Source organism: Drosophila innubila, assembly GCF_004354385.1.
Source record: "Drosophila innubila isolate TH190305 chromosome 3R unlocalized genomic scaffold, UK_Dinn_1.0 2_E_3R, whole genome shotgun sequence".
Taxonomy (NCBI): domain Eukaryota; kingdom Metazoa; phylum Arthropoda; class Insecta; order Diptera; family Drosophilidae; genus Drosophila; species Drosophila innubila.
In genome coordinates this window covers 23458819-23485346 of record NW_022995380.1, presented here as the reverse complement: position 1 = coordinate 23485346, position 26528 = coordinate 23458819, and the positions used below count along the sequence as shown (strand labels likewise).

Sequence of the window (26528 nt, the reverse complement as noted above, 5' to 3'; positions counted from 1 at the left end):
ATGTAAATTATAGCTCTTTTAGCTTGCTTTTCTTTCACGTTTTCATGTCTGCGACTTCCTGCCCTTTGCCAGCTTTTAGCCAAGTTAGCTTCACAAATTTATCTGCGTTTGACTTTATTTATTTAAGCCGTGTCTTGGATTTTTATTTTAATTTCCAATTGTGCGCTATAAATCGCAGCTCATTCTCATTTGAAACAGTGAAAAACCTGCGCAATCTTTTCCCACAGCTGAGAAGCGATTTCGACAGCAACAACAAATCAATCGTTGGGGCTTCAACTTAACAAGCTTTACTTTTGGATACCCGTTACTCTTTTAGTACATGGGTACATGGTACTCGTTTCAATGCATGTAACATAACATGGTATTACTTATGAATTAAATATATTCTGGATCAACTGTATAAAAAAATGGATCTCTTGGCATTCAAAACAAGTTCGACTTTTATTTCTGTCACTTCCCTTTCCGCCCACGCAATTCAATATATCGAGCTGTAAGAGCTAGATCAACCAAATTGTGCGTACTGCCTTCATTGAAGTCCATGGACATTGCAGTATTTTCAAAAATTTGACACAAACCCTTCTGGTCAAGAAAATCTCAGCAAAAAAAAAACTCCAACACACCACAGTTTTAAAAACAGAACACTCTTATTAATATTTGCAACCATTTCCCTCAATTTTATCAATATCGGTTGAGTTAGAAGTTAGTCATGGCTGTTTAAAGTTTTTAAACAACTGGATCAACTATATTTTTGAATATATAAATTGAAATTGAGTACGGGTATCTCGAAGTGGAACACTCGCTATTATATAGTTCTTACTTGTTGTTTATTTATGGCCCTTTGCCCTTGTCGTTGAGCTGGCTTCGATTTCATGCTCAACGCTGTGGAGTGGAAGTCATTTAAGTGCAGACAGCGTCGTGCCACACTTGGTTGCCCCGCAAAACAACTAGCAACTGCAGTCAGAGCTTTTAATGTATGCGCCTAATTTACATTGCCACCGATTGTCGATTACGCCAACTCGAGGAGAGTTTGAGCGTCGGAGAGTCGGAGAGTCGAGCGAATCACTGACTCACTGACTGGCCAACAGTCAACTGACTCAACTGAGTGGCAGTTGCGATTGCAGCTTTGGCTCAAACCGCGCGCGTCAAGCAAATGTTGCACGAGCTGTCGCGACTGTATTGTTGTTGCTTTCGTTTGGTCTGCACCTCCATTTGGTGTCTTGTGTCTCGTGTGTGCCAGTCTCTGTTGAGCACCAGAGTCGTTGAGTCGTCCGTCATTCCATAGTCGATACTTGTGCTTAGGAACGTGCATAATTGGATTTGGCTTTTTGTTATTATTTTGGTCTTTTATTGATTGCCATGGAAAGCATTGTGCCTGTGGCCGAGTTCCAAAAGATCAAACTGCGACCCGTGCCAAAGGTCAAGCGGCGTGCACCACAGCCGCCATTAAGCCTCAAGTTGCATAAGAATGTGCGGCACACAAGCTGCAACTTGAATCCAAGATCTATAACTAATTAAATTTCCTTTTTGGCATTTACAGACTTCGTCCACCACAAAGACAACCACGCTCACCACGCCGGCCAAGTTGTATGGCAAGGATTTGAGCGAATACGATGATGTGGATGTGGAGAGTCTGTTGGCGCAGCTATCGCCCGAGGAGATAACCATTCTGGCCAAAGAAGTTGATCCCGATGTGAGTAAATAATGCTTTAATCCGTCTTGCAGCTTACTTAAACTCTGATTTTTTAGGATAACTTCCTGCCGCCAGATCAGCGTTGCAGCTACGAGTGCACCAAGGATGCCACCGGGCCGCTGAACCGTAAACAGCTCATTGAGCACATCAATAAGCAGGCCATTGAGACGCCCGATCAGCCGGAGTTCGAGCCGTTTGTGCAGGGTACAGTACGTGGCAAGAAGTGGGTGCCACCACCAAGGGATGCACGTGAAATTGAGGCGGAGGAACAGATTGCCATTGATATGGGCGAGGAGTATGAGCATGCACTCAATGATGCCACGCAGGAGGAGATTATCGACTTGGCTGCCATACTCGGCTTCCACTCGATGATGAATCAGGATCAATACCACGCCTCGCTACTCAACAAGGGCCAACCCGTTGGCTTGGGCTGGGATGGCATCACAAAGTCCACACAGCAGAAGCTGTTCCCCATGGATCCGCCCAACAGCACAGATGTGGAGGAGTCCATTAAGCGCGTCAAGGATGATGACTCCAAACTGATTGATTTAAATTTGAATAACATTAAGGTGAGCAAATAATAATAACTGATAAAATTGTGATAAATAATTAATTATGACATTTTATAGAACATATCGGATGAGAAACTCGAACAACTATTTGCCGCACTGCCTCAGAATGAACATTTGGAAGTTCTATCGCTGACAAACGTTGGCCTGACCGACAAGACAGCTCTCCTGCTCGCCGAAGCGATCGAGAAAAGCAAAACCCTGAGAGTATTAAATGTTGAAACGAACTTTATCAGTCCGCCCGTAATTGTCAGGCTGGTGCAAGCCCTGCTCAAGTGTCACACCATCGAGGAGTTCAGGGCGTCCAATCAGGTTCGTTTCGAATTCGAATTTGCATTTTGAATATGCCATCAACACTTAAATACTCTGTTATCCTCAGCGATCTGCGGTGCTCGGCAATAAGATCGAAATGGAGATTACCAATTTGGTGGAGAAGAACTCGTCGCTACTGCGACTTGGATTGCATCTGGAGTTCAACGATGCCCGTCATCGTGTCGCCGCACATCTGCAGCGCAACATCGACAGAAGTAAGTTGGCCGTTGCCATTGGCAACAGTTCATCTCTCCGCAACATTTGCAGGTTATCAGCGTTGGTTCAACTACAATATATATATATTATTTGCTGCTCCACTCGCTAGGCTCGCGATTCCCCTTCCCCTATAAGATAAACCCTTAATTCAAGTAGTTAAACAAACAAATGTTTAGGTATTTTTTTTCTCGTGTATACCTTATTCGCGTTTAGGTGAATTGCAACAAGGTACGTTAGCTTCCCGCGCCGCCACATCGCCATCGTCATCCCCATCTGCATCAGCATCCACATCACAATCATCTGAAGCCACCATCTCACCCACAAAGGCCAAGAGCTTGGCTGCTTTCCAGCAGTTTGTCAAGGCCCGCACTTGGACTAATTCAGATTCAACAGATTCTGATCATGTTTTGTCATCAGGGCGCATTGTGCGCAATTTGCAAGGAGCATCTTTATCGGGAGCAGAAGCAGCCGATGGAGTCCATGCGGAAGCCTCTACATCCTCAGCTGCCTTGAGTCTTTTGCGTGCTGGCAATGAGAAGGAAATCTAATCCTTCGTTTCCCTCAAAAAACGCGTTTGGGTTTGGTAACCGAAAATGTAGTTGTTCGTTTTTCCCCTCTCCTGTTTCTTCTCTTTTGTGGTAACCAGGTAAAAGCGTTCGTATCGTTCGTGATCCCACCCGACGTCTGTTTAGCCGTTCAGCCTTAACATCAGCATATGCTCACAATCGTTATCGTTCACGTTATCGTTCACGTTGTCGTTCACGTTGTCGTTATCACCTCTCGTTACGTTGCGTTTCTCGTTGCTTCCTCGTTAAGTCACCTCGGCTAGTCACATTATCGTTCATAATTATAAAAGTGGAGCTTATTAAAGACCAAATTGCTCACTCACCTCATCATTTTCATTATCAGCAGCGTCTTTACTTAATATATTTAAATATAAATATTCAGGCATGTTCTGCAAATCTCTAGCAACCTAAAATCAATTTACGAAACTCTAGAAAACAAGCAACTAATGTTTTGAAATGTCGAAAAATGTAATCAAATTAAAAGTTTATTGAATTAAATTAAATTAATTTTTAAAGTAAAAATGCATAAAATACATTTTAAATAAATTTATTTATTGCATAAAATATACACAAATAATTAAAAATTTTATTGATTTTAAATACTATTGTGATTTTGAAATTATTTAAGAAGCATCAAAAACATTCAATTGTCTTTAATATTTCTAGAGATTTCTGGAACACACCTAATGATCACTTTAACTTAATTAAGTTAAGCAATTTGCTAAGTCAGTTTTACATTTTAAGTCAGAATTACGAGTACTCGTCTGCCGAATCATTCTTCACATCGGCTTCCCTATTAATCACATATGTATGTGTGTACAGTTTTCCTTTCCACTGTATTTATCTGTCTCGTCGCTCCTCGTTAGTTCTATTTCGTGACTTGTAATTACCATAGACAACACGTCTACAATATGATTCGATAAATTGCATTATTAACCAATTATTTGTTATATTTAAAAACGAAACAAAAAAACAAAATTGATTAAACTGTCCTCTGTGTATATTAAACAAATGCAACCCAACAATCAATCAACCCACCAATCAACCAACAACAACAACACAACGAATTAAAGTTTTCCGCGTGCAAAAACTAAAACCGAATTTGCCCAAATTGATATTGCCCAGCAACATGGAGATTGAACGTGAGCTGGGCAGGTCGGGTTATGGTTCGGCCACGCCCACGCCCTCGCCATCGCCCTCACCATCACCGTCGCCACAGCCGCCGATCGACTATGATGTGGAGGTTGATCCCGACAACATGGTCATACGCGGCGGCGGCGATGCCTACGATCCAGAGATCGATCCCGATAATATGGTGGTGCCGGGCAGTCGCGCCGTAACGCCCAACTACGACGACGAGGGCGTCTATCAAGCGCACACGTGAGTCACAGTGAAGCTATCCAAGCAAGCACCACCACAGCCACCACAGCCACCACAGCCAACACAACCACCACCAACACCAGCACACAACAGGAGCGGAGTCCGCCCAGACACAGTCACAGTCACAAAAATATATATAATGTACAGACAGTCGTATATACCCCGCACCATGCCTCACCTGCTCCGTTGTAACGTTGTTGTTATTGCCTCTCTCTGTCTCAATTTTCTTACTTGACCAATTGTGTTTTTGTGTTTTGACCCTGGTGTAAAGTAAGCCAAACAAACTTAACGTCTTGCAGACCAAGAACGTGTATATAAAACTCAAAACAAAACCAAACAAACAACAATTCTACATTCATCGATATAGATATAGATATATATGTTGTCGTTATCATATTGTTTCATATTGTATATAACTGGGACACGACCATGACCACGCCCACAATCCATCAGCTGCAGCTGTGCTACTAACCGCCCACCCGCCCCTAGAACAGCCCACCAACAAATCTTCTCTTCAGCGGGCTGTTCGGGCTGTTTTTGTATCTGTTTTTATCCCTCTCCGACCCAAACTCAGTCGACTTTTTGTGACCCCCAAAAGTTCCTTTTTTAACACGACAGACAAACAGACTGACAGAAAGTCAGAGTATCGACTCAGATTCAAATTCAGTTTCAATGCGCTTTACATTTTATTTCTTTTGTTTCGTCTATTGTCATTTGTTTTATGTGTATTCTTTCTCTCTCTCTCTCTCTCTCCCTATCTCTATGTTTCTCGTTTACAGTAAGAAAAGATCTTGAATTACGCCTGCAGTTCAGATTTTTCAATAATCTGCATAGAAAATCAACAAGAATTCAATAGGAGCCAAGCGAAATCGCAGATATAAAAGAAAGAAAAACAAAAACTAAATAAAAACCAAATCAAAGCAACTAAAAATTAAACAAAATTTCTAAAGCGTTTTGTAATTGAAAACCCAGTTAAAAAAGAAAATGAAAAGTTTAAGCGAAATTAAACGTGTAAAAAAATATATAAAAAAAATAAATGCTATCTAAGAATCAGCAGCTGCAAAGTTCGCAACAAAAAATATGTTAGAGAGACCAAGAAGTAAATAATATAAACTATATACACATACATATACACATATACATATTTATAATGCGCAAAACGAACCACTGATACATACATACATACATATATACGACTTTATATGTATATGTAAATATATCTACGATATAAAAATAAAGAAATGAATGAACAAATATATATACAAAGAGAAGATATATTTGAAACTGATTTACGACAAAAGTCAAGGCATCTAATACAAAACAAAAACTCTTTAGGCGTAATGTGTATAATTTTGTCTAATTAATTAACACAGGTATATATAAACAATCTGAAATACTTCGTTTTTTAAATACTTTCTAATCATGTTTGCAAGCGTCGACGAAGACTCGCCTAACCCAAAAGCATTTTCGAATTGGCCAATATAGCATATAGCCCCAATATATATATATACGTATCTATATAAATGTATATCTATAGCGACGCGCTTTTGCAGTTTAGATACAATGCGAATGCAGTTTGCTGTAGTCATAAACTAAATTAAATCCTTTAACTCAAAGACTGTTAGCGTACTGATCTTTTTGTACTACCCAAAAACAAAAAAAAAAGAGAAAAAATAAGCTCTATCATCTTGTTTTAATCGATCAGTCATGCATCCGCTAATTGCAACTGCAACTGCATCAAAATTATCATAATTCTGCATGTTTATTTTATTTATTATTTAAGCCCCTTGTTACATTTGTGGCATGCAACTCACACACGCCTCACAACTTTAAAATCCCTCCAACAACAACTAAAATCTCCATCTGGCTTTGTTAATACTTTAATTCAAAAGTTGCTACCGAAATCTACAGAACTCTAATGAACTTCTCTTCGTATAGGAAATAAACTGCGATGTACATTTTTAAGTGAAACTAAAAATCGAACAAATAAATACAAGCAACAACAAATAACTGCAATAAACAATTAAAACTAAATAATAATAAATTTAATTTTAACTCCACAAAAATAAAGTAAACTTAAAACATAAAATGTCAATGGAAGCAACAGAAAATATGTTTATGCTCTTTTATAATTCAACCGAAAACCAACAACAACAACAGCAGCAAAAGCAGTGCCACTACAACAACAACAGCAACAACAACAATGCCAAAACAAGCTACATGAAAATGTAGCATACTTTTCAGCGCAAAAGATCTATGTGAAACAGTTGGTACCAAAAAAATATTCCTCAGCTCAGTTTGTTGTTTGTGCCACAGCTTTGCAGCCAGCATTAACAAGTTGCCAACTAATAACAAAACAAAAACCCAATTCCCCAATTTGCCCAGCCCGAACTAATGCAAAAAAAAAAACAATAATTACTAAACCTAAGATCTTTTTGCTCGAACTTCCTGACTTGTGAGCAGTTTATTTTGCTGTCTACTAAAAAAAAATGACCACAAATTGGCAAAGTGATTTGAGTCTTTGCCTAAAATTGAATGTTATTCCTACTCAATTTGATTGATTGATTGAATATTTGACAATATTTGTTGTAAACTTTGTATTTTGTATAACCCGAACATAATATTAATTATTTCATTTGTGCAACAACTTGACTAATCACAATGTATTTGTTTCTTCTCTTCCCCCCCAACCCACTATCTTTCTCTCTATGTCTTACAGTACGTGTGAAACGCCTAAATCAGCGTAAATAAAAAGACACAGTCAACCAACAACAGCAACAACTACAACAACAATCAAATTTGTGTGTGTGTGTTTGTTTTTACTGTCCAACTTTCTACTAATTAACAACAAACCAGCACCACGAACAACAACAACAACAACACTACTACCACCACCTGAAGAAACAACAGCAACATGAACAACAACAACAGCAACTACTGCAACAACCATTCTATGTGTTCAGCTCAACAACTACAACACCAGCCATGTGATTTTTCCCCTCCTTTGTTAAACAACAACATCAACAACAACCACCACACCACCGCCCTATGTGTAATTGCAACAACAACAAGTACAAGTACAAATAGAACCCAGACCTACACCCACCTACAACCAGCCGCCAACTAACACCGAAGAATGATGTTAACATGCAGTACGTAAAGTATCTGATAACTACATAAAGTATCTTTAAGCCAGTTCAACTCGCGTAGCAATAAAAGTAGCTTGTAAGTAGCTTAGTAAATGTTTATAGTACAACTTATCAGGTCTCCTCTCATATCAATCTACGTATTTTTTTTATTTTCAACTCAATGTTGACACTTGAAATCAGCTGCAAGTGTTTATCGTGCGTCATGCCTCGTTTTATAAATATATATATACACATATAATCTATAACTATTTAACCAATTTTTGATCCGCTGTTAGTGTTGCGTCTCTTAACATGCATATATATATATATATCTATATGAACAATTGAAAACGTTTATTGATTGCACTTTTCATCCATTATTGCAGTTGGTCGTCAGCGTCGCATGGGTCATCTGAGCAGGAATTACACCATTGGCGTTTGGCAATAGGCGCTGAGACGTTTTGGAGCATCTGGGCAGATTATTATCATATACTTATCTATGTATACATCATATACATGCTTATATGAACTAGTTTAACTGTCAACGTTGTTGTTGTTGCCGCCCACTCAGCTGGTTGCTCATCTTTTGTTCAATGTTTGTTGCGTTCGATCATTTAATTTAATTTATTTTTACCAATTTTTTTGGCCACATATTTTTGGGTCTTGTGTTCGGTTATCATATGCCTAATCATTTGTTTGTTATTCGAGTTATGCAAATGTTTGTTGTCTTACACACACACACACATACATACACAGACAAACACTTGAAATTAAATGAATGTTATCTAGATACGATATGAACAATTGGCATTTGTAAAATTCTGCAATAACCAAAAAAAAAAAAAACGAAACAAAGAAAAAACTGAAGCCGCTTTTATTGTGTCGAGTTGTAACCTTAAAAAACAAGATTTTTCCTTAAACAATTTGTCAATTGTTGTTCAGATAAACGCTGCAGCTTTTTATTTGTTGTTTTTAGAATTGGGTAAAGTCAAAATTTGTTAGTTTTAATTAATGCACAGGAAAAGTGCTTGAGCTTATATTTACATACATACACATACATACATAATACTTATATATATATACATTTATATATAGCCATGGTCTCTGAAACAATTTACTGCTATTGAATTATAAAATTGCCTAAACATAATATTACAACTATGTTTAAATATGCATAAAACAAAGAGAAACAAACAAAAGGATACAATTTGTATATTGTAATGATATATCTTACTTTATATGATCTGATATAATGCAATGCTTTTAAAATACAATTTTTAAAAATCATTATGTAAAAAACATTAAAATTAAATAAACCAAAAAAAAATTTAAAAAAAAAAATAAATCAAATGTGACTTTTATTTATTTATTTTTGGATTCATTCAGCAAATCAAAGTCGAGATTTGTCATTTAAGCAACAATCGAAAATATTTGTTAATTTCAATATTTGCGAGCACTATTTGTGCAATTGATGAATGGAAAATTTGTGGCAACGGTGACAGCTGTGCCAGGTGACAAGTCAAACACTGATCTGGTTATGGCCAAGACGTGTGGCCGAAACAAACAACCGATATCCCGTTTCCACATGCTAAGTTATCTGTGGTGACAAATATTGGCGCTTCGATAAGATATCGTTTAGCAGCAGCCCAGCATCCGACATTATCAGTTAGTCAGTGTCTGGCCAAGTTAACGGACGGACCCACCGGATTCACGTGTTTAAACAGTGCTACAATGTCCACAATCGAGAATGAGGTGACCTTCCGAAAGCAGGCGGAAGTGAATCAGAATCTGGAGGCCCAGTTTCGCAGCTCCTCCACAGACTTTATACTGATCACAGATCATCGCACGTCCAAGTACAAGAGCCTCGAGCAATTGGAGGCAGCCAAGCAGGAGGAGGAGTTAAAGCCCTCCTGTTGCACGAACTATGTGCGGAATACATTTCGCATGAAGACGCTGAAGAAGCGTCTGCCCATAATTAGCTGGTTACCCAAGTACAACAAAGCAGATGCCATTGGAGATATTATAGCGGGCTTTACAGTGGGTCTGACAGTTATACCCCAAGGCCTGGCCTACTCCGGCGTGGTGGGTCTGCCCGCAGAGGTGAGTGTGACTGGGATTTATAAAGGATTTAAAAAAAATATCATACTAAGAATCAGGAAAACGAAAACAACCACTTCAATTTAAGTATAGGAATCGGTCCTATTTCGATCAAGGCTTGGCTTCCAAATTCATTCTGCATTGAAATTTAATTGATTTAGTTTAAAAAAAAAAAGCTTTTGGCTCTGGATCTCGGTTTCGATTTCAATATTTTCAATTCCCCCCTTTGGAATTTTAAAAATTTTAATTTTTACAACTCAATTTTTCACTATTAATAAGCTTTTTATAACGTAGAAGCATATATTTCTTAAAATAAATTTGAAAAAAAACTTTGGTAAGCCAAAAATTTTGAGAAAACGAGAATAAAACTTTACAAAATTTGAATAGAAAATTCAAAGTTACTTTTTCCAATTTTAACTAGATTTTTTATACATTTTGAACAATTCTTTATCAGTTGGTTTCCCTTTTTGCCATCGTAATTTTTGATTTTGAATTATTTTATTTTCTTTTTATTGTCTACACTAATTAATAATCCAATAATCACCTAGTCTGGACTCTATGGATCGTTTCTGGGCTGCTTTGTGTACGTGTTGTTGGGCACTTGCAAGGATAATACGATAGGAAGCACAGCTGTGGCCTCATTGATGACATTTCAGTTTGCTCAAGGATCCTGGGCACGTTCTGTGCTGCTCACCTTCCTCACCGGCATCATTGAGATTCTGATGGCCGTCTTCAAATTGGGCTGTTTGGTGGAATTCGTTTCGGGCCCGGTCAGTGCAGGATTCACCAGTGCCGTTTCGTTGATTGTGCTCACCTCGCAGATGAAATACATTTTGGGAGTAAACGCGGATGGTGCGTCCTTCCTGCAGAACTGGATTAGCATGATGAACGACATAAGGAACATACGCATTTGGGACACTTGCCTGGGATTCGGTTGCCTGGCGCTGTTGCTGCTGATACGCAGCCTGAGCAGGATTCGAATTGGACCCAAGGAGAAGGATCAACGCAGCCGACTACAGTGTGTGCTCAATGAGGTGATCAAGTTTGTGGGTGTCACACGGAATGCTTCGATTGTCATAGGTGCCACCTTGGTGGCCATGTATCTGGAGGGGAATGGTAACAATCCGTTCCGCTTGACAGGCTACATTCCACCAGGACTACCGAAGGTGTCGCTCCCTCAGTTCTCGATTGAGGCACAACACGGCAATGCCACAGCCGGCATTCCAGAAGTGTCCGGTGAAAGTTTCTTCGAGATGGTTCAGAGTTTGGGCTATGGCCTGATCATAGTGCCCATTATAGCGCTGCTGGAGAACGTGTCCGTCTGCAAGGCTTTTGCCAAGGATAAACAGATTGACATTAGCCAGGAACTGTTTGCTACCGGTGTGGCAAACATTGCCAATTCCCTGGTGAGCGGATATCGCAGCAATGGAGGCTTGGCTCGTTCCGCCGTCAACAATGCCAGCGGATGTCGCACCAACATGTCCAATCTGTACATTGGCATTATTGTGGTGCTGTCCATCAGCTACCTCACCGAGTACTTCTTCTTCATTCCGAAAGCGGTTCTGGCAGCTATTATCATATCCGCCGTGGTATTCCAGCTGCAATATCAGATCATTATGCCCATGTGGCGCAGCAAACGTGAGTTCCAATCAATCAGCATCCATCTCTAGTGTTTTTAAGAGATTTCTTTATTTACAGGTTCCGATCTTGTGCCTGGCGTTCTGGCTTTTATCACCTGTCTGGTGCTGCCCCTGGAGATTGGCATCATGGTGGCCATTGGAGCCAATCAGCTCTTCATACTCTATCATTCGGCCCGTCCCAAGGTCACTCTGGAGCAGCTGGAGACGGAGCAGGGCATTAAGTTTATAAAGATCACACCGGATCGCTGCTTGATATTTCCCTCCGTGGAGTTCGTTAGGAACATGGTGCTCAAGTCTGGCAGCAAGACAACGCTGCCCGTGGTCATCGATTGCACCTATATCTATGCTGCTGACTTCACCGCTGCCAAAGTCATCTCCTCCATGTTGGACGACTTCCGTCGACGTCAGCAAAAGATTATCTTCTTCAATCTCAAGCCGAGTGTGGTCAGCATCTTTGAGGGACTCAAGACCAAGCTGGTGCTCTGCTACAACACCCATGCACTCAATCTGGAACTTTTGCCAAATGCTACAGAGAATCTCTCGCGCTCAGTGGACTCACTGGACAATGTGGAAGGAGGCGAGAGTGTTAGCATGACGAGCAACAGCACTTTATCCCTGGCGAGATTCTAACTAAAGTCCAGCTCTTGGCATTTATTCGAAATTGCATGAATATTAGTCAAGTAGAATTCTCTATATTTTTCCACCTTCTGTCTGTCTCTAAACGTCGATCTCAGACACTATAAGAGCTAGAGGCTCCAAAAATGATGTATAGGTTCCTGGATACCATAAGCACAACACCGACATGTTAATTTTTGAATAGCTTAAATTTTAATAAAGTTCTTTGCATTATAATGTAAAGAGTCTTCTCTAAATAGTAATAAATTAGTAATAAATATAACATTGACAACATCTTAAATATTTGTATGATGACGTCGCAGTTTGGCGCGTATTTCAGCTTTGCGACGCTCCCGTGTTGCACGTTGCTTGGCTTCTTGAGCGGCACAGGCCGCATGCTCAGCGGCTTTCTTGGTATTCTTGAAATCAGATCTTGCAACATCCAATTGCCGCAGCAGTAAGTCTACTCTCTTCTTGGCCGCCTCAACCAGTTGTTGTTTCTCCGCCAATTCCTGCTGTGCTCCGTTTGCCGCCTGATCCGAGTTGTGCACATTGGCCTGGGCATTCTTGACGGCTTCTGCTAACGTTTTTAGCTGCACTCCTGCCTGCTTCGAGGCCTGGGCAGCTGCATTGCAATTACCCTGTGAGTTCTGCAGAGAGGCGGCCTCCTCTTGAACAACAAGTTCCCCCTCCCGCACCTCTGTTTCCAGCTGCTCAACGATCTGTTGTTTTCCCGATAAAGCAGCTTCAGCGGCTTTAGCTGCCGCCAGAGCCTTGTCTGCCAGCTGAATTATCACTTGGTGAGCTGCATTTTCCGCAGCCGGCAGTTGGGCATCGGATGCAGCCTTTGCCTCCTGGGCGGCTTTGATGGCTATGCTGGAGGCTCTGTGCTTCGGATTGGCGACTGCATTCATGTTGCAGCTCTCTTTCATATGGTTGTGTTCACCACCGATATCCAATGAATTGCTGCCATCGTCATAGACCAAATTGGACACAACCAGCGCCTGTTTATCTAATTCCTGTGATATGTTATATATTCCCACGACTCATCCATTCTCAATTTATGACTTACCTTATCCGACGTGTAGCCAAAAGCTGGAATCAACAGCATCATCAGCATAAGCTGGATTAAAAGTTGTCCAAGCTTCAAAAACATTCTATATCATTTGAGATGTTTTTTTCTAGTGCCAGCAATAAATTGATTTTAAATGTGACGACAACAGAGCTTGGAGATTTATGTAAGATGACAAATTCCCAATGCGTTACGAGTCCTTGGTATTGATCTTCATAGTGAGCATAGTACTGATGGTCAGTGCAAAGTCATCACACTATCAAAAGAAATTCAGATCGGGACTCTGTGCAGGCGGCAATCCGTCCTTTTGCAAGATCAATCTGAAGTCAACAAATATGGCCTCAAAGGCTGCGGATGAGGCGAAAGCTGCTAAGGAGGCACAGACGTGTGCCGGCGAGGAAGCCAGTCATCGGGCCATGGATCAATTGGCTGACAAAGCTGAGCACGCGGCTCGAGCAGCGGAAGCTGCTTTAAAAGGTAAAAAACAATTGCTTGATCGGATGCTTAGCACTCGGAATGGGACCGATGAAGTCATTGAGGAGATAAAAAACGCTATGTGCATCAGTCGATCCAACATACAAGCAGTGGCACGAGTAACTTCAGACTTTAAGCAGACTTTGGAGCAATTACAGTGCTGGCATGACGAAGCCCAGGCTAATCTTGTGAGTCTCCGGGAAATAGCCGCCAATATCAGAAAAGATGTAAAGGAGAAGCAAAAAGTTCTGATGGAATCACAGCAGCGTGTTAATAATCTAAAGAAATGTTTAATGGAAGCTACAGAGGATCTCGATCGTACCGAAAAAATTGCCGAGCAGGCAGAAAGTGCGGCCCAGGAGGCCAAGGAGAGGATCAACGCCGTTAAAGATGCTTTTGAAAAAATTAAAAGGCTCAGGAAGAAAGACGCAAGATCACTAAGATGGATTCTTAAAAGACTAGTCAAAAAATAACATTTAAATAATTTATTCATATTTATTACAATAATAAAGTCGTTTATATATTTTTATTCAATTCAAATAGTTGCCACTTGCTTTTATTTCGGTGGCAGCGCTAACACAAAATATCGATATGCCAAGGTGGTAGCACCATCAGAGCTAATAGCAAAACCTATCGATATATCGACGCCTCATTATCGATAGTTCCGTCTAAATAATTTTTCCATCCCCAAGCCGCATGAAAGTTGACGAAAAAAAAAATATTGGAAAAGTTCTCGATTGTTGGTGAATCAAATATAATTGTTTTATAAATACCACTCAAGTCCAATATGGCACGAAAAAATGCGCAGGCGGAGGATCTCTCGAACGTGGAGTTTGAGACAAGCGAAGATGTTGAGGTGATACCCACCTTCAATGCCATGAACCTCAAGGAGGAGCTGCTACGCGGCATTTATGCGTACGGTAAGTGTTTGCTGCATACATGTATTTCTAGTATTGATCTAATGTCTAAAATTCATCTTATTTCTAATTTAGGTTTCGAAAAGCCTTCGGCTATTCAACAGCGCAGCATCAAGCCGATTGTGAAGGGACGCGATGTTATTGCCCAGGCACAGTCCGGCACAGGCAAAACAGCGACTTTCTCCATATCCATACTGCAGAGTCTGGACACAACGTTGCGGGAGACACAAGTGCTGTGTCTGTCGCCAACACGCGAGTTGGCTGTGCAAATCCAAAAGGTTATTCTGGCGCTGGGCGATATGATGAATGTCCAATGCCATGTGTGCATTGGCGGCACCAATCTGGGTGAGGACATACGCAAGCTGGACTACGGTCAGCATATTGTTAGTGGAACACCTGGACGTGTTTTCGACATGATCAAAAGACGTGTACTTCGCACAAGGTAAATAGCTACAAATTACAATATTTTTCATTTAATATATTTAATGTACCTGTTCGCAGAGCTATCAAAATGCTGGTGCTTGATGAGGCTGATGAGATGTTGAACAAGGGCTTCAAGGAACAAATCTATGACGTATATCGTTATCTACCGCCAGCTACTCAAGTGGTGCTCATCTCTGCAACACTGCCGCATGAAATACTGGAAATGACATCCAAATTCATGACGGATCCTATTCGAATTTTGGTCAAACGGTAAGCGACAATCATAATTATTAGTTTCTTTTTCTAAAATCCATCTCCATTGCAGTGATGAGTTGACTCTGGAAGGCATCAAACAGTTCTTCGTGGCTGTCGAACGCGAGGAATGGAAGTTCGATACACTTTGCGATCTCTATGACACTTTGACCATCACACAGGCTGTCATATTCTGCAACACCAAGCGCAAGGTGGATTGGTTGACTGAAAAAATGAGAGAAGCCAACTTTACAGTGAGCTCCATGCACGGCGACATGCCGCAAAAGGAGCGTGACGAGATTATGAAGGAGTTCCGTGCTGGCCAGTCTCGAGTCCTCATCACAACTGATGTCTGGGCGCGCGGCATTGATGTTCAGCAAGTGTCTCTGGTCATCAATTACGATTTGCCGAACAATCGTGAATTGTACATTCATCGCATTGGACGTTCCGGTCGTTTTGGCCGTAAAGGTGTTGCGATTAACTTTGTCAAATCCGATGATATTCGCATTCTTCGCGATATTGAGCAATACTATTCAACGCAAATCGACGAGATGCCCATGAATGTGGCGGATTTGATTTAAATTTCATTTCTACTAACCTATGTAGTTGCTTTACACATTGTAAAACTGTAATCCACTTTTCTTAACAGTAGCTAATACTGCGACAACTGAAGTTAATACAATAGAAAGAGTATTTGTCATTCACAATACACCATAATCTGTATATGTAATAATAAATAACAATTAGATTTAATACAGAAACCGGTTTGTTTTTAAAGGTTACGGGTCGATAAGCTTCAAAGATATCAACTACACTCAACCTGTTTTGCGTTCTTTGATTTTAACGAGGTATTTTTTTATATTGTAAAACAATAATTCACCTTGGATATCGTTAAAACAATTAATAATTAATTCCATATACAATATGCATAAACTAATTAGCTAACTACAGACTTTGGTCTAGTGCGAAGAAAAGGCGCAAATGATGATTGAAATTAAATTAAGCCAACTAACCTAAGACATTTCAGCTAATTACATCTGGTTTGGATTGTGGTAATGGTACATAGGCAGTAGCTGCTGCTGATGAAGAAGCGGTTGAGGATCTCCGCTGACTTTTAGCATCTTCCGACTTGAGGAGTGTGCCCAGCACAATGCCCAGAAATAGAATAAGGCCGACCTGGTGATTTGAAATGAATTTCTTGGCACAATCACTCGGATTGTCTATGTTAAGTGAGTAAATCTGTCAAGAGAGAAAAGCTTAATAAAAGGTAATTAAATATACACCATGGCATGCTCACCTGTTGGATTAAATGAGCGCCAACGACGCCAACTGCAGCATAGTATGGAAGCGTCTGGTCACAGGCATATCCAGCGGCTGAGAGTCCCGTCAGCATTGCTGCTGTGAATCCCGATAGCCAAGCTTTTGTATTCTCGCCGAATCGAAGCGCCGTAGACTTGACGCCAATTTGCAAATCGTCCAGCTTGTCCTGGTGAGCATAGATGGTGTCGTATACAATAGTCCAGCAGACTCCTGAAAGGTATAGGGGCAAACAGGCATCCAAATTGACAGTGCCCTGAGTGGCACACCATCCCAGCAAAGCGCCCCAATTGAAGCACATGCCGAGCACCAACTGGGGCCAGTAGGTCACCCGCTTCATCAGTGGATATGTGATGACAAGACCCAACGAGCTGGCACCCAACAATATGGATTGCCAATTGAGCTGGACAAGCACCAGTAAGCCCAGACTAAGTTGTGCCGAAAGAAAGACAATGGCATCAAATTGCGAGATCTGACCGGAGGCTAGCGGGCGTGTGCGGGTTCTCTCCACCTTGGCATCTATATCCCGATCCCACAGATCATTGATGGTGCAGCCGGCACCACGCATGATTAACGCACCGGTAGCAAACAAACCCAACATGGTCAAGTCTGGCCAACAACCGGCATCAGCGCTCAGTGCAATACTCCAGCCACATGGCCAGAAGAGTAAATAAGTACCAATAGGCCGATCAATACGCATCAGATGTGCGTAAGGCTTTGTTGCGTCTGCCAAATCCTGTAGAAGCGATGATTTGCCAGGCGGCTTACTTTGCTCTTCCGAAGCTGACAGTGTGGTCGATGTTCTTTGGTGTTGCGTCCATCTCGCCATGTGCTCCTCCAGCATCAACAGCCTTTGCCTCCGATAATCTCCCGCCTGTGTATGCATCCCAATTAACACACGCGCCGGCACAGCTGGCATGTGTTTTGCCTTTGTTGTTTTTGTTGCTGCCGATAGGTACGGCAAATGTATTTTGACTCTGGCATGCAGCCTTAATTGTCGTAACGCAAACATATTAATACTTTGCCAAGTAACTAAACGGGTTTCTTATTGGAATGACGTACACATTGAACTATACAATTGGAGCTATCAATTCAGAAACACTGTTCTTTTCGTATAAAAAATGGCAAGAATTCTGTCTAGAGTTGTCAATACAACGATTCGATAATCGTACGGAATCAGTGCTGTTAACTTTTCAGAGGGAAACAGCTGTTTCTGGCTGGAAAGCATTAAAATTTGCTTTTGTGAGCACTCTTGCACAGTTTTAGAAAACATTAATAGCAAAACATATCTAAGAATATAATTTAAATCGACAGATTTCTGGCTAATAGCATTTTCCAACTTTTCTAGCAAACGAACTTTCAAAATAGCCAGAACTAGCTATAAAATAGCTAAGCTAACAACAGTGACCATATGTCTCAAAATTTCCCTACTTTTGCGTTGCCATATCAATAAAAATAGAATAGCAGCCTTGATGCCTGGTATAAGAATTTGAAAGTAGCGGGTTTGAATTCAAATTGCTTAATCATTAAGAATATTTTGATAATAACGAAAAACAAAATTATAATATGAATGAGATAGAATAGAACTAGTTAATTTTTCCTAAATACAAACATAAATAGGTAAATCGAGCATCAAGAAGTTTGCATCCGTGTAAACTGTTATGCGTAAGGGCTCAAAACTTTCATATATACTCCATACCCTTGCGTAGTATTTGCTAAAAGCTTTCACCAAAATGAAATCCAATTACCAAACCATTTAGGACAAGCCAATATCGTTAACAACAATTTTTTGCACCCGTTACCAATTTTTCGAAATCTGTACACTGCCACCTAGAATGGTCGTAACTTTTGCACACGGCCGTACAGTTTTGCACACGGCCATCAATCTCAACGTTAGACCTCACCAGTTAGAAACAGAACTGAGGAAAGCCAAGTGGGCCTTAAGCAGACATACAGCAAAATCGCTAGAAGACGGTTGCTATCGCTCGAGCTCCATTTAAATATGTAATCATTCTTGTATTTACCCATATGCATAAACAGAGCGCATACCAAACAATAAATCTACAAAAAAAAGAAATGAAAAACAAAATAACTGTGAACACGTAGTAGATCAATGACCAATAATCTTAATTACCACAATATAACTTGTCGCTTTTAAGTATAGTTGAACTTTAGCAAATTCATAAATTATTTAACAGAAACATGTAGTCAAATGCAATATAGATTTTGTACCGCAAATGCTCCCTAGGGAAATACCCTCGGCTGATGAATGATGTAATCGCAGGATGATTTTATAATTACCATGTAGATTATAGTTTCTTGACCTAACTTACAAATATGTAATCAACTAAATGTAAATTTTTAGATAAAAAATAAGCCTATCTTTATACCAAATTTAGTGACTGCAGCTTAGATTGTCTCTGAGATTAATACCCGGAGGCTGGATGCCTCCTAAATAATAACTGTCAATAATATAACATTTATTACAAACCTTTTTTACATTTATGATACCTTCCGCAAGCATGTAGAAATACAGGGTATAAGAAGAGAAATTTAATTTAATTGATTCGTGCAGACTAGGTGACAACCGGATACACAGAATACACATCTGCTAATTACTAAATAATAATTTACACACATACATATCTATGGGTCCAGATTATTACCCCCCGCCCCTATCGCTTTCCCAGATGCCTACCTGTTGGCAATCAATGATGTTGACATCGTTCTCTTTACCCGCTATCGTTGATATCGCTGCTTGCACTCGGTAGTCACTGATAACGCACATTTCTCAGAGATAAGCGCACGGCCCTCGGCTCGGCGGGATAAGTGTCAGGTTTTCTTTAAAAAACAACATTCGCTCGATTGTACCAAGCAGTCGTCGCCTCACTCTCAGCAGTTAAGCAAGTGTCCAAGTGATTATCACTAAACACAAGTATTTTAGTTTGTTATTTATTTGTGAATAATTCATTTACATATTAGAAATGGATTTGATGACTATGGATCACCACCATGAAGAAGAAGCAGATCCATCTGTCAAATCTTGCCCGATGATTATGGTGGTAAGTTTCATAACAGTTTAAACTGCAACTAAAGCTTTTTATAGACATCGAAATTTTGATTTTATTGAACTGGAATGCTGTAAAAGTAACATCGCTCTCATTCGCATCCAGCAGCGAGAGCAGAGATTTCATTTAATTTAATTTGACTTCCAAATATTGTGATCTGTGTGAGCGAGCATAGCATAGCCTATGTATGTATGTATCTCACACTCTCTCTGCACAGGTTCGCTCTCCCTATCACGCGCTCTCCCTCTCGCTAATGCCTAGTTACGCTCTGCTCCGGCACATGCTAATGAATTTGATATTGAGCAAAGCGCAAGCCAAAAAATATTTGTTGTAGCGGGTGCTTCGTTAAAGAGAGTACTGCAATTCCAAGCTATCTTATCTTATTTACCTGCATTACCCTGTATGTCTCTCTTGTCAATATCTACTTAAACTATTGCCCTCTCTTCCTCTCAACAGTTCCATGCGGGCCACTGTGAGCGAATTCTATGGCGTGGCTGGGTAGCAGCGACAGTCACCGAGTTTGTGCTCTCCGCCATTGCCATCTTTGTGGTTTCCTTTCTGTACGAGTTGCTTAAATTTCTGCGAGAGAATCTGATGCGAAGAGAGGCACGCAAGGAAGCTGAACGCATGGCGGAGGAGCTTCGTCAAAAGAGTGTTGGCAATAACTCGGAAACACATCTGGCTGAAGTCAGGGAGAAGACCTACTGGCAGCGTATCTTTGGCTCAGCGCATATTATCCAATCACTACTGAATCTGCTGCAAATTGTCATCTCCTATTTGCTCATGTTGATCTTCATGACATTCAACTATTGGCTCTGCTTGGCTGTGGTTCTTGGCCTGGGCGTCGGCTACTTCTTCTTCGGCTGGGTTAAGAAGGATCCCAAAGAGGGCGAGTGCTGCCCGTGAGAGCCTTATTCAATATACTTATAACTTCAAAGCTTATATATCTGTATAAACTTTTAAGTAAGCATGCAAATGAATAATTTCTGTTTTTATTATTAAGCTAGATCGGGATAGGTAAACGAGCATGTATCTTGTCACCCTCTCTTTACCGCACAGTTATTACAACAAATTAGGCTTCAATGTATTGCTTAAAAAAAAAACAATTTTATTTTTAAAATTTAAAATTTAGATTTATGGCATAAATTAGTCAACTAGCATTTACTTAATGAGCATAATGTACAAATAATTATGAGAACAAGAACCTAGTTAAGCATACACGTATTTACTTTTGTATTGTAGATTATACATTTTATAACAAAACTCAATACTAAACTTTATATTCGTTTTATTTTATAGTTTTATACAATCTTGTGTTGTCAATAAACGTTAGAAACAAAAGAAAATCTCCAAAATTACATAAATAAAATTCGTTAAAACAGAGCTCGTTGCTCGTGCCACAGGACATGGAGTTCCTCATGACCTGGCAGTTCTACACTTAACTAACATTTAAGGCCCGTTGTCACTATTTCTTAGCATTAATTCGATATCAGATAATAATATATTCATTTGAAAATTTTGTTAGAGATCCAAGAGAATCTTTCAGTAAAATTGGGAAACTGTCGGTTCTTTTATGGACACGGGCCTTAGAGTATCTCTTAAACTGTACTCGTATATTTATATGTATAGTTATCGTAGTTAAACCCTTCACAATTCGAACTGGTTCGCAACCAGATCAGCTTACACCAATGACTAACTGGACGAGGTGGATGCTTGGTTAGCTCATAAGCCAGTTGCTCCGGCCGTCATCATGCCTCCGTGATGATGATGATGATGCATGCCACCATTTTGAAAGTACATGTAGTAGTTGTAGGGTGGCTGCTGTGCCGCACCCCCCTCACAATCGAGCAGCGGTTGTCCGCCGGTCGCGGCTGTCACGGGAGACGGAGTCATGGGCAATGGGGACACTGTGTTGCCTTGGCAGCTGGCGCGCAGGGCAACGGCCTGGTGATGGGCCAGAATGTCGGTCACGGAGTGCGATGATGGCCAGTGGCCGGCTGCCACGCCTCGCAGCTGATGTGTCTGCCCCGCCTGGGGGGGAGAGGGGCTGCCACAGGAGACGGCCTTCATGCTGTACGCGGCAGCCGCCGTATACGGCTGATAGATGGAATTGTAGAGATGGGCGTGGGCATGTGCATGATGGGCACTGGCCGCCACAGCGGCTGCCGTATGCTGGTGATGATAGTGATGCTGATGGGCGGAGTGTGAATGCTGTGGTGCATTGCCACCGTTGTTGGCATTGTTGTTGCCACCAGTGCCACCGCTGGTGCCATTGCTGTTCATGCCCAGCGTTGCAGATGCTCCGCTTCCGCCACTGTGATGATGTCCAATGCTGCCCAGCTTATTCCGCAGTATCCGTGAAATGGAACTCACGCTGGGCACATTCGTCTTGTCACAGATGCCCTCGCTGAGCAGACGATCCCGTATCTCCCAGGCAAAGATGCCCGGATCCCGTTGCTTCAGCTCACGTATATAGTTGACCACCTTCGGTGTGGTGACACGTGGCTTGGAGCCACCAATGGCGCCCGGCAGTATGGAGCCCGTCTCATGGTAGCGCGCCAATATCTTCGACACACAGCCATGACTCACCCGCAACTGCCGCGATATGTCGCATGGTCGGATGCCCAGCCGGGCCAACTCCACAATCCGCATTCGCGTCGCATTCGGCAGTGGACGACCGTTCACAAAGACGCCGCCCAGCTGATTCACTTCGCCGTACTGCGGACACTGCGACTCTGTAAGTAGATGGAGCCGAGGGCAAGAGTATGTGGTGAGTAAGAGAGCATAGAAAACAACAACAACAATATGCATACAAGTATAACAAACAACAGCAACTACAAAGAGCAATGCCGAGAAACGAGAAACGAGAAAAGGCGAACAAAAGCACATTTGCGTCTAATTAGCTCCGGTTGGCAAAGGGAGCGATCCGGGAGCGGTTCGGGGCTCTATGGATCTTTGTTTCGTCTGAAAATCGCTACACTTTGCTTCCGAGAACCGCGGATGTGTGTAGGTGTGTGTGTGAAAGTGTGGGAGTAAGTGTATGTTTGTATGTGTGTATCTTACTAAAGATTGTGGGACAAATGCGCCGAACGTGCGGAAATGCGTTTTGGATGCGGACCCAGAGATTACAGAGAGCTGGTAGAGCTGTCCCAGCAAAGACATGACCATTACCTAACTGAACAAATCAATGGTTAATATAGAAATCCTTTACATTACTTAGAGAGTTTAATTGAACCCATTGAAATCTCTAAAATATTAGAAACAACAACCAAAAAGTTTAAGAGTTTCGAACCGAACCCTTTAAAGCTTATATCCCCCAAATCTGAACTCCTTTTGAAAAACTTTCTGCAATTAAAAGTTTAGATATTCAGAACTAAAGAGCTATACCGAACCATTTACATTTTTTTTTTTTTTTAGAAAATGCTTTAAAGATCGGGAAAGAGCATAGACCTTTTATATTATAAATCCTATGATCCTAGCTGTCATTCGAAAAACTGTCTATAATAAAGTATTGTCTCTTGAACTCAGGACTTAAAAGCTGGGACCGTAAGAATTATAAATTTTTAAATAAAATTATAAAATACAAATAATATGCTGATTTTTATAAAAAAGTTGAGAAATCATAGTTAATTTCAATTTTTTTTTTTATAAAAATTTAAAATAATAATTTTTATAAAAAAAAATAAAAATAATAATTTATTCCAATTTTTATTGTAAATTTTTATTGTATTGTAATAAAAGTTGAAATTAATTATTATTTCTAATTTTTATAATACAAATTGAAGTTTAATTTTTTTATAATAAAAAAAATTATTGTTATTATTAAACGGTTTTATAAAATATTTGTTGAATTCAATTTTATTAAATTCATAGCTAATGTTTGCAGACCCTGCTTAAAAGATATACTTCAGCTTCGTTGTAGGACATCTATAATTAAAGCATATAGGATCACCTGTCCTTTTGACCGTTTAAAGTTCGTTATATTAATTTAGCATTTTTAGATAGGTTCTCCCTTTCTCTAATTCCATTAGAATCGCAGCATATTGATTGAATCACCTGCACTTCTGGCAGTCCCCCTTTAAGCTGTATAGTCTGTTCATTACAGTCACTTAAGAAAATTTGCACATCTGCGCCGACTGCAGTCGTCTAATTTAGAAGCATGTAGTTAGCATCATGTTTCACAACAACAACAACAACAACAACAGCAACAAGAACAACAGCAACATGAACAATACAATAGCAACAATAATATAACAACAACTTTAACGAAGAACACGTACAAGGGCCAAGGAAAAAGTGCCTCGAACAGCGCCATAAAAATCACAATAGGGCTGCCGAGTTACACGCGCCAAGTTGCATGTGGCAAGCTGCATGTGGCAAGTGCAAGAAAGCAGGAAGGAACCAAACAAAGACCACTGATTCGAAATGTGTAGAAAGAGCAAAGTCTAAAGAATTAAAAAGAAAACACAAGTGTATCGACCTCGATTGTTCATTCATAATTGAAAATTGCAGTTAGTAGGCGCACTCGTTTTTAGGTGTTATCGAGGCGTTGCAAGTACTCGTTGCAGGTTACTCAAATTACCGATTACAATTCCAATTCGATGCCCATTGGACACTTGTTGCATCCACTGCATCGAATTTCATGTACTTTATGCGTTATGCATTTGCGCATTTGTCAATTGCATTTCAATTATTTCAGTTAGTTCGCACTTGGGCCCATTTGTTGTTGTCGAATAGCCAAATAACCAAATGGGCCAAGCGTTACGTGCAGCTGCATAAATAACTCCCCCCCTTTGATACCCAGCACTTCCAGTTCGAGTTGACTTCCATTGAGAATCTCCAGCTGCGTCTGGGTATCTCCAACTCGTGCCCAAAACCCCACATAATTCTAATTGTTAAACGCCTCGTAAAGGCAACTATTATTTACATATGAGTTGAGTGTGACCTTATACTATACTACCTATATATACAATATATATATAGTCTGGTCATATCTGTTAACTGTGCGCCTATAAAAGGCAGAGTCGCGTATATCTCGTTTGTCAGTCAAAGTCAAGATGCCGATTGGAAGTAAACTAGTTATATTATTGTGCCTCTGCTTGAGCTTACGCTATCCGACAACGGAGGCTAATCCTGCAGAGAATCGTGTGGCAAGATCGGTATGTTTTAACTTATAATTTGCCAGGATTTACTGAAAATTTGTAAACGTCTTTGCAGAGCAACGATCTTTACGATTGGCTCACAAGTCTGTTTGACTATGAGGATTCCGAGGAGATTTGTAAGATTAAAATATTTTTTAATTTTTTGTTTACACTTTATCCAAGCTGAACTAAACGGATTTCAACAATACTTTTCAGTACTCTGTCGCAACTGCACGGTTGTAGTCAGTCAAGATCACCGCAACGGCACGGATACCACAGCAGCTCCTGCAACTGAGGCACCAACTCCTGCACCAGCTCCTGCACCAACTCCTGCACCAACCGCAGCACCACCGAGTGGAAATGATGGCGCACCCAATGTTGCACCTACAGCCGCAACTGCAGCCCCTCCACCTCCTCCCACAGTCGACCCCGCAGCTGTAACACCACCAGCCGCTCCTGCTGAGGGTCAATAAGGAACGTATTCCTCGCTAACCATTTGAGTATTTCCCCTTTTGACTGCAAGGAGTATTATATAACTACCATAGATATTTACATTTTAAGTTAGTTTCGAAAAGGGATTTCGTATACGAGACAAAGGAACGCAAATTTTCAACTTCTCACAAGATTGTATTAAAATAGATATTTAACTGCTTTTTCGATTTGTATAATAATTTACGGTGATGGTATTGCTCTAATGATTAGAGTCTAATCTATGTTTTAATAAATTATCTTAAAGTATATACAGTAGAGTGCATCAATTTTTTCAAAAAACAAAATGGTAACCCAAATTCGTAATCTACGGTCAATTCTAAGATGTTGTCACCAAGAAACCATTGTTCTAAAATCAATTCCTTGTTCCCGATTTTTGAATTGAACAATTTTGTTGTTTTAGTCCAAGATTATATCTTAAGGACAATAAGACCTTTGATATTATAATAATTTTATATACAAGTTTTAGACCTCACAAGTGTTTTGACACTAATCTTGTCAGGATCAGACTAAAAACACTAAAGATATGCTAAAAAAAAAGCATGATAACAATTTCGAAAAAATAAATTTTTGTACTCAAAAACCCGGAATTAAGAATTGACTTTAGAACTATGGTTTCTTGGTGGAAACACCTAAGAATTGACCGTAGACTACGAATATTGGTTACAATTTTTCGATGCACCCTAATATACAGCCTTATATAACATATCTCGAGAATAAACTTCAATGAGAGCAGAAATACTGCCAGGTAATTATTCTAAGGCCCCAAGTAATGCTCTCTTCAGCAGTACATCGGATATACACAATTGTTTTGACATAAGTCACAACAAATCGGCTGGCGCTCGACATAGACCCACACGCATTGCCTGCCGTCTGGTTGTGGTCTGGATCTGGGTCTGGGTCTGGGTGTGAGTCTTTTGAGGGATCTTCCTTTCATTCAGCAACGGACTCGGTGGTTTTTTCTGTAGTCGTATCTGTGAATCTGTCGTCTTTGAACATTTCGCTTGGCAACGTGAGGCATTTTTCCCAGTGACAGCAAAATGTGATACGAAGTCAGCCCAACTTGACATTATGTTTGACATTTGTAATCTTGCGATCGTTAATTATTTTCGAATTGAGTTACAAAGGGAGAACCACAGCCACACAGGAGCCACACAATTTT

At 40.5% G+C, this 26528-nt stretch overlaps 9 protein-coding genes across 15 annotated transcripts in view; 6 read left to right on the top strand and 3 right to left on the bottom strand.

The window, feature by feature from the left end:
- LOC117792388 (tropomodulin) overlaps positions 1-8804 on the top strand; it is a 51242-nt gene extending 42438 nt beyond the window's left edge. For 3 of the 7 annotated variants that reach the window (XM_034632515.1, XM_034632514.1, XM_034632516.1), the window contains exons 2-7: positions 1538-1690; positions 1747-2259; positions 2320-2571; positions 2639-2786; positions 4427-4733; positions 5513-5657. In XM_034632515.1, the coding sequence (XP_034488406.1) occupies positions 1538-1690; positions 1747-2259; positions 2320-2571; positions 2639-2786; positions 4427-4733; positions 5513-5528 (1389 nt within the window). In that variant the 3' untranslated portion in view covers positions 5529-5657. Of the gene's footprint in view, positions 1-1537; positions 1691-1746; positions 2260-2319; positions 2572-2638; positions 2787-4426; positions 4734-5512; positions 5658-6671; positions 7000-7452; positions 7886-8247 lie in introns of those variants that run through there. The other 4 variants (XM_034632513.1, XM_034632520.1, XM_034632519.1 and 1 more) reach the window with 4 other exon arrangements.
- Positions 8805-9376: 572 nt separating this feature from the next.
- LOC117792118 (sodium-independent sulfate anion transporter) lies at positions 9377-12514 on the top strand. The gene is made up of 3 exons (XM_034632109.1): positions 9377-9961; positions 10507-11596; positions 11657-12514. Exons 1-3 carry the CDS (start codon positions 9593-9595, stop codon positions 12226-12228), a joined length of 2031 nt encoding a protein of 676 aa, XP_034488000.1. The 5' UTR covers positions 9377-9592; the 3' UTR covers positions 12229-12514.
- Positions 12471-13389, bottom strand: LOC117792119 (axoneme-associated protein mst101(2)). The gene is made up of 2 exons (XM_034632110.1): positions 13286-13389; positions 12471-13232 (listed from the first exon to the last, which is right to left on the bottom strand). The coding sequence occupies exons 1-2, from the start codon at positions 13367-13369 to the stop codon at positions 12510-12512; spliced, it is 807 nt and encodes a 268-aa protein (XP_034488001.1). The 5' UTR covers positions 13370-13389; the 3' UTR covers positions 12471-12509.
- An 81-nt stretch (positions 13390-13470) lies between these two features.
- Positions 13471-14232, top strand: LOC117789462. The gene has a single exon (XM_034628493.1). It carries the CDS (start codon positions 13471-13473, stop codon positions 14230-14232), a length of 762 nt encoding a protein of 253 aa, XP_034484384.1.
- A 207-nt stretch (positions 14233-14439) lies between these two features.
- LOC117790555 (eukaryotic initiation factor 4A-III) lies at positions 14440-16108 on the top strand. The gene is made up of 4 exons (XM_034630036.1): positions 14440-14679; positions 14752-15118; positions 15178-15369; positions 15425-16108. The coding sequence occupies exons 1-4, from the start codon at positions 14547-14549 to the stop codon at positions 15930-15932; spliced, it is 1200 nt and encodes a 399-aa protein (XP_034485927.1). The 5' UTR covers positions 14440-14546; the 3' UTR covers positions 15933-16108.
- On the bottom strand, positions 16072-17819 carry LOC117790554 (4-hydroxybenzoate polyprenyltransferase, mitochondrial). The gene is made up of 2 exons (XM_034630035.1): positions 16649-17819; positions 16072-16590 (listed from the first exon to the last, which is right to left on the bottom strand). The coding sequence occupies exons 1-2, from the start codon at positions 17678-17680 to the stop codon at positions 16375-16377; spliced, it is 1248 nt and encodes a 415-aa protein (XP_034485926.1). The 5' UTR covers positions 17681-17819; the 3' UTR covers positions 16072-16374.
- A 1734-nt stretch (positions 17820-19553) lies between these two features.
- On the top strand, positions 19554-20712 carry LOC117791880 (high affinity copper uptake protein 1). The gene is made up of 2 exons (XM_034631794.1): positions 19554-19730; positions 20193-20712. Exons 1-2 carry the CDS (start codon positions 19653-19655, stop codon positions 20640-20642), a joined length of 528 nt encoding a protein of 175 aa, XP_034487685.1. The 5' UTR covers positions 19554-19652; the 3' UTR covers positions 20643-20712.
- Positions 20713-20856: 144 nt separating this feature from the next.
- On the bottom strand, positions 20857-22547 carry LOC117789460 (paired box pox-meso protein). Its single transcript, XM_034628492.1, has one exon. It carries the CDS (start codon positions 22545-22547, stop codon positions 21459-21461), a length of 1089 nt encoding a protein of 362 aa, XP_034484383.1. The 3' UTR covers positions 20857-21458.
- Positions 22548-24783: 2236 nt separating this feature from the next.
- Positions 24784-25531, top strand: LOC117790938 (formin-1-like). Its single transcript, XM_034630555.1, has 3 exons — positions 24784-24895; positions 24954-25014; positions 25094-25531. The coding sequence occupies exons 1-3, from the start codon at positions 24794-24796 to the stop codon at positions 25348-25350; spliced, it is 420 nt and encodes a 139-aa protein (XP_034486446.1). The 5' UTR covers positions 24784-24793; the 3' UTR covers positions 25351-25531.
- Positions 25532-26528: the final 997 nt, after the last annotated feature.